The sequence below is a fragment of the Otolemur garnettii genome, unplaced genomic scaffold (genome assembly GCF_000181295.1).
Source record: "Otolemur garnettii isolate 467f Iridium unplaced genomic scaffold, OtoGar3 scaffold00083, whole genome shotgun sequence".
In the NCBI taxonomy this organism is placed as follows: domain Eukaryota; kingdom Metazoa; phylum Chordata; class Mammalia; order Primates; family Galagidae; genus Otolemur; species Otolemur garnettii.
The window spans coordinates 5,073,107-5,079,985 of NW_003852478.1; the positions used below are offsets into that span (position 1 = coordinate 5,073,107).

General features: G+C 40.4%; 1 protein-coding gene across 9 annotated transcripts in view; it reads right to left on the reverse strand.

The window, feature by feature from the left end:
- The window catches only part of FRYL (FRY like transcription coactivator), a 260,014-nt gene that overhangs the window by 111,627 nt on the left and 141,508 nt on the right, over positions 1-6,879 (reverse strand). For all 9 annotated transcript variants that reach the window (XR_002774533.1, XM_023515972.1, XM_023515970.1 and 6 more), the window contains one exon: positions 6,734-6,830. Coding sequence is in view for 8 of the 9 variants with exons in the window: in XM_023515972.1 (XP_023371740.1) it covers positions 6,734-6,830 (97 nt within the window). In the remaining variant the exon portion in view is untranslated. The remainder of the gene's footprint in view (positions 1-6,733; positions 6,831-6,879) is intronic.

Genomic DNA, 6,879 nt, shown 5'->3' on the forward strand with positions numbered 1-6,879 from the left:
ACTCACAAATCAGTAAACTATGGACTATTTAGGGGAAAAGCTGTAGTTGTTCCTATTGTTGTTGGTATGACTGTTACTGTCAGAAAGCTAACACACGCTGACCCATACCTCTGTGCAACACCAGAAGTAATCTGGAATGAGCTAGCCCCACACTCCATAAAATCCAATTTTCTACCATGAAACAGTGGCCAAAAGGTATACAATCTTTTCCAACAATTCAAAACTATTTATAGATTTATTAGAAATCTATCATTTAAATATCCCCCTTTTTCTTTTTGAAACAGAACCTCAAGCTGTCATCCTGGGTAGAGTGCCGTGGCATCACAGCTCACAGCAACCTCCAACTCCTGGGCTTACACAATTCTCTTGCCTCAGCCTCCCACATAGCTGGGACTACAGGTGCCAACCACGATGCCCAGCTGTTTTTTGGCTGTAGTTGTCCTTGTTGTTTGGCAGGCCCGGGCTGGATTTGAACCCACTACCTCTGGTGTATGTGGCTGGTGCCTTAGCCCCTTGAGCTACAGGCACTGAGCCTCCCTTTTTCTTCTTTAAAAAGTATGTGCTAGTTCCTATTACATAAAAGAAACCAAAATATTTAAACTAGTGCCTAAAATCTCTGCTACTCTACCACACAGACACCGTTAGATCCTTCAAGGCTCCTCCTGCACAGCCCTACACATCTGGATGTGCAAAGACCTTACTTTCACTTAACAAAAGGGTGCACCATCCTTTGGCAGCTTTTCAGAGCTCCTCCTCATACTTTTTAAAGACACACTGCTGGGTATGCCTGTATTTAACAAGCCTCTTGTTAGTGAACATTCCACTCCAGTTAGTCGGTATTCAAACAGTGTTACAATAAACACCTGTACACTTAACACTATGTACTTGTACAATTAGTCCCACAGGAAAGAGTCCAACAGGAGGAACTGCTGGGCCAAAAGGAACACAAGCCACTGCTGATGGGCATTCCAGCTCTGCACGGTCGCCCTTTGGTGTATGTGAGGGACTGGTCCCAGGACCCACCACAGGCACCAAAATCTGCCAACGCTCCAGTCCTTTATAGAAATGGATCAGGATTTACGTACAGTCCACACACATCTTCCTGCATGCTTTGAAGCATCCCTGGTTGACTTATGGTACTTAATACAAGGTAAATGCTATATAAATAGTTGTTCTACTGTATTTTTTCCCTTGTATTATTTATTTTTGACATTTTCAACCTAAGGTTGCTTATACCCATGGATCTGAAACCCGTAAGTACAGAGGTATAGCAGTATACGTGTGGGTCTATTTGGGCCACTTTAGTCTACCAGTCTATGTATGTCTATGCCCAAACCATAGTTTTCAGAGCATAATAATAATTTCAGATGTCTGATGGTAGCAATTCCCTCTTTACATTTCTTTGGAAATAACTTGGCTATTCTTGGCCCGTTGTTCTTTCATTAGAGTCATCTCTTCATGTCCCATAAAAACTGTCAGGATTTTTTATTGGAGCTATAACGAATCTGTAGATCGATTTGAGGATAAGTGTATTTTTATTCACCTACACAGAATATCTTTCAGTAAAGTTCTGTAATCTTCTGGTTTTGTCCTTTGTTAGACTTACTCCTAAGACAAATGCAGAAAGAGATGCTGGATTTCATCAGCAATTAGGAGAATGAAAATACACAAGATGCCATTTTACGCCTATTAGTTGAGGAAAAAATGAAGCCTGACAATCTACAGTAGTAGACATCATGTAAATCAGCGAGGTTTCGTATCCACTGCTTTTGGGAGTGTGAAGCAATGTCCACATAGCCTGCAATCCAGCACAGGGGACTGATTAGATGATGTCACCCCACGATTTACCACTTTGAGCAAAAGGTAATTTAGAAGCAACAGAAGAAAAAGCTCCCCACCTTCCTGCCTAAAGGCAGGGTACAAATTTCCCTTTCAAGGTGTCTACCCTAACCCCTCCCCATGCCAGGAAGAGAATAACCAACATCAAAGGAGGCAGAAAGCACAGAGACACTTCCGTACAAGCAGTGCTGACCTTCTCTTATCTTAGGCTAGTCCCCGCATCTATTTAACCTTATCACACTCTGCTGCTCCTAGAAGCCCAAATTCTTTTTCTTTGTTTTGCCACTACAATTTATTACTCTTTGTTAAAATGGCATATAAGCTCTAGGGTCTGATCCTTTTTTGGATCTTTCTTCTCTTCTATGGAGACCTCCACATGCAAACATAAACCCTTAGACTGTAAATCTTCTAACAGTTTAACGTGCAGAGAGCCCCAGTCATTAAACCCAACCAGGGAAAGGAAAAAGGTTTTCCCTCCCCTCTGCAGTAGTGGCTTTCCATGGATGCAGTTACCTTCAGCCAACCATGGCGTGAACATACTATTCTGAGAAAGAGAAACTGAGACCACAATCACACAAATTTTTATTAAAGTATATTACTCCAATTGTTCCATTTTATTATTGTTGTTGTAAACCCTTGACAGGTATGCACCTGCATGAGGAAACAACGCATGCTGAGTGTTTCTCTTCCACAAGGCTTGGGACCAGAAGTGTTTTAGACTTCAGAATTTCGAAATGTCTGAAATATTTGCATATACATAATAAGATGTGTTATGGAGACCCAGGTCTAATCACAAAATCCATTCATTTTACATAGATGGACAGCATGATGGTAGTTTTATACACTATTTTAAATAACTTTGTGCACAAAACAAAGCCAGGTGTGGAGTTTTCTACTTTGTGATACCATGTTGGCTCTCCAAAAGTTTTGGATCTTAGAGCACTTCAATTCCAAAGTTTTTGATCAAAGAGGCACACTCTGTATAGGTAAGGTTCGGTACTACCCACGATTTCAAGCATCTAATGGGGATGACCGTGCTATTTCCTCCAGTTATGCCTGACGTCCTACAACGACAGCTGGGGACAATCCTTAGTCATGCTGTGCTCTTTATTGCTACCCTGCTACTGCTGCCATCAACAGCTTTTATCTGCCTGTGTGCCAGGTTATACAATGATTATATAATGTACAAAAAGTTTATGTTATTTATAATGCTTATGACAGTCTTACGAGGCAACTATTTGTCCCTGATTCAAAGACAAGGGAACTGAAGCTCAATGTATTGTGTCCCCAGATTCTGATATCAAAGTGCATCCCATAAATGAGACAAATGACTAAACAAAAAGCGAGATGGAGAAAAAGCAATACATCTTTTCTGTAATCTTACTTAAGAAAATGAATCACTTCTAAAATTTTTACATTATGAATGAGCATTATTTGAATGCAAAGACATTTCTAACATCCTATTTCTTCTGTTAATTTCAACAGTAAAAAGAAAAAAAAAAAAAGAAAACTCTCAAACTGAATTCCCAGAGATGAAGGAGGAAAGAATTTCATTTCAGCTCATAGAACAAAGAATTCTACTTTCATGGAGTTGTATTTCCATCTTTAGCATCAAGCAGTTTTTAGACCTTGTCATTTATGTGATTTTTGGAGGCAGTTCTAATTCTCCTTGAATATTGAAGAGGGATATATCTAGCAGACACCAAAGAACACCCACTGAGGCCGGGCATGTTGACTCACGCCTGAAATCCCAACACTTTGGGAAGCCAAGGCAGGAGAACTGCTTGAGGCCAGGAGTTTAAGATAAGCCTGCACAACTTAGCAAGACCCTGTCACTACCAAAAACAAGAAAAAGAAAAATTAAAATTGGCTGGATGTGCACCTGTAGTCCTAGCTATTTGGGAAACGGATGCAGGAAAACAGCTGGAGCCCAGGAGTTCCAGCAAGGGCAAGAGGGTGAGACTCTATCCCTTTGAAAAAACAAACAAAAAACAAAAAGAATGCCCAAGTTTTACTCCAAGGCTATTCCCAACACCAATGCCCCATATTTAAATCATTCACTTTTATCATGTTATAAAGAGCAACAAAAGGCGCTTTAGACAGAACACTGGGAAGTCGGAGGCCCCTGCATTAGCGCAGTGACTGATTCTCAAGACAAAGGAGAGCAAATGATTTGGGCCACAGCAGAATGACAAATCACCCCCCGTCACCCACACTTAGGGCTACTCGTCTACGCCTAAAATGCAGCCATGAATCTGAAAATCTAAGGATCCACTGCACAAACGTGTTTCACAAATAGTACTGAGAAAATTAAGCCAAGAGTCTGAAATGGCTTACAAACTAGGATTCTCAACTTTCTTGTTTCAAAGAATAAAAATATATGACTAAAATTCAATAGACAGAGAGTATTGCTTCAAATCTTCTGATGTTATATTGCTATTTAAACATGTTTTTATCATAAATCTAAGGCCTTTGGTACGAACACACATCGGCTACTACCCCAAAATTACTCGTGTGACTTTCTTGGAAAAAATAAAATTAGCCCTCTATCATATTGAACTAATTTTCTTCCCATGATGAATCATACTATTTAATTTAATTGCACTTATAGTAACTGAATTCTTTTTCTAAGTTGTTATGACAAAAAATTTTCATTCAGTTTTATAAGGTCATTTCATCTAATTTCTGATCACTGATTTTACCAATGGGTATTTATTTTTATCATTAAAGGAAGAAAATTTGGACTAAAAAAAATGAACTAGCTTTATAATCTTCAGCAAGTCACTGCAACTAAGAACAATTCTTCATCTGTAAAATGAAAATAACACATGACACTTAAGGATTTTTCCATGCACCAGGCATTATTGTATTTAATTCTCATGATTCTACAAAAATGATACTATTGTCATCCTTTATTATCAAGAAGTGTTAGTCGGCAGTAATTTCCCCAAAGTTACTCTGCTAGCAAGATGGCTGGGATATTAATAATACTTGTCATTAATAAATCTCCTGGGGTTTATTACATGATCAGTCAGTTCAAAGGATATAGAGTTCTTCATACATTGTGAAGAGTTCTAAACATGTGTGATTATTATTGAAGACATAACAAATTTTTCAAGGAACAAATAATTTACGATGTACAAGGTCAAGGACTAACCTAAGGAATATTTACTCTTCCTGGAGACTGAAACCATCATGTATCAAAACCTCAATACTCTGGAGACCGTCCATCTCATCAAGATAAAACCGTATCACATTTCAATACTGGTGTTTTATGTGGAACTTAAGTCCTATTAAATTCAAGATATATTACATCGATTACTCTCTGGATCTCTTAAGCCCTATTGTCATTCTGACAAACTGGGTTAGTCTGTCGTGTGATATTTAGAAAGCTTTATTGATTTTTACTTCATATTTGGTAGTTTCATTGGTTTCAGAGATGCTAAGAAGACTCGTCTGTTACTGGGGAGGGATTTTAGGATTTTAGATAAATAAAGTACATCTAGGTTCTTAATGATAGATTCTTTTTTCTTTGATGGGTAAATGTGAATCACAGTATGAGGATAACAGCACAAAAGGAAACAGCGTAGGTGGAAAGGTGCTGTATGGAGACAGGACCACGCACTGGGTTACCTGTCAGAGCCGCGGTGTTCCTCTTTTTCACACACTTTAAGTCCCTGTGAACCATGGGTCAGAAATAATTTTATGCCCACTGAAAAAAATGTTCTTAGCTTTATAGATCCTGATGGCTTTTTTCTACCAGAAAACCTTATCTAGATTATTTTAGAAGAGGGAAAAGCAGGGGGAATAGGGCTATGAATATTATGGGGAAGGAGAGAGGACAGGGAAGGAGAGGGGAAGAAACCCTCCCCAGGGCTGAGCTGAAGCTCTGACACCAGCGCTAGTAGGGGCAGCTTTCAGAAGACAAGCGACACTGAGTGCTTGGAGAAGGATGTCACGGGAAACAAAGAAGAAAAACCACAAGGGACCCTGACCGCAGAGGGCCCTGGACCACAGTGTAGGGACTTTGTGATTTCTCCAGCTACAAGAAACACCCTGTCCTGTTACACTGGGCAAAGACGTGTAAATGCTGGGTACCAGTCCGCTCAAACCACTGGGCTGGGCACATGCAAGATGCCCGGCATCAACCACAATGAGCAGCAGTCAAAGCCCATCGGTAGCCCATGGCTTTTTTTTTTTTTTTTTGCAGTTTTTGGCTGGGGCTGGGTTTGAACCTGCCACCTCCGGCAAATGAGGCCGTTGCCTTACTCCTTTGAGTCATGGGCGCCGCCCCAAGCCCATGGCCTTTTCTTCTGACTTATTTATCTCACGGTGCTGCCCTGCGTGCAGTCCCTAAAGCCACGCCAGTGCACAGTAGCCGCACCAATAGTCACTGAATGAACACATAACTCATGATCTGAGGTATTCTCACTTGTCAGAAGGCTGTTTGCACTTGACAGTTCAGCCTTCCCTTATCAGATCAGCCCCATTCCTTAACCATAGCAATGAGGGAGCTCAGGGTTTAGGAAGAGAAATTTAACAGAAGGAAAAAGGGATCAAAGCAGCCGAATGACAAGCAAACGGTATTTACAGCTAAAAGCCCACATCCAACACCATTTCCATTCAGTTCCACTTTGTAACAAGATTGCTTATGTTGGATGGCACAGGAAGGTGAAAAGAACAGGGAGTGAACGCCAGGCCCAGGACGCTGCAGGCAGCCCGAGGAAGTGCAATTCAACTCAGGCAGCCCGAGGAAGTACAATTCAACTAGAGGGATTCAGTTCATGTGGGCCAGAATCTCAGCCCTCACATCTTAAATAAAGTCACTGAAACATGAAGGCACAGCAAGGCCAAGAATAAGAAATACAGACTTTGCAGAAATAAAAGGGCTTACCTGCTTTAGAACTTCAACTAAAACTAAACAAAAAATAAAATCTACTGCTAAGTCTCTCCTTTCAAGAAGATAATCTCTTTCACGTTGCTGTTCATCCCTGAAACAAGAACCCAGAATTAGCATTGCATTGTGACTGTAAGTTTTTT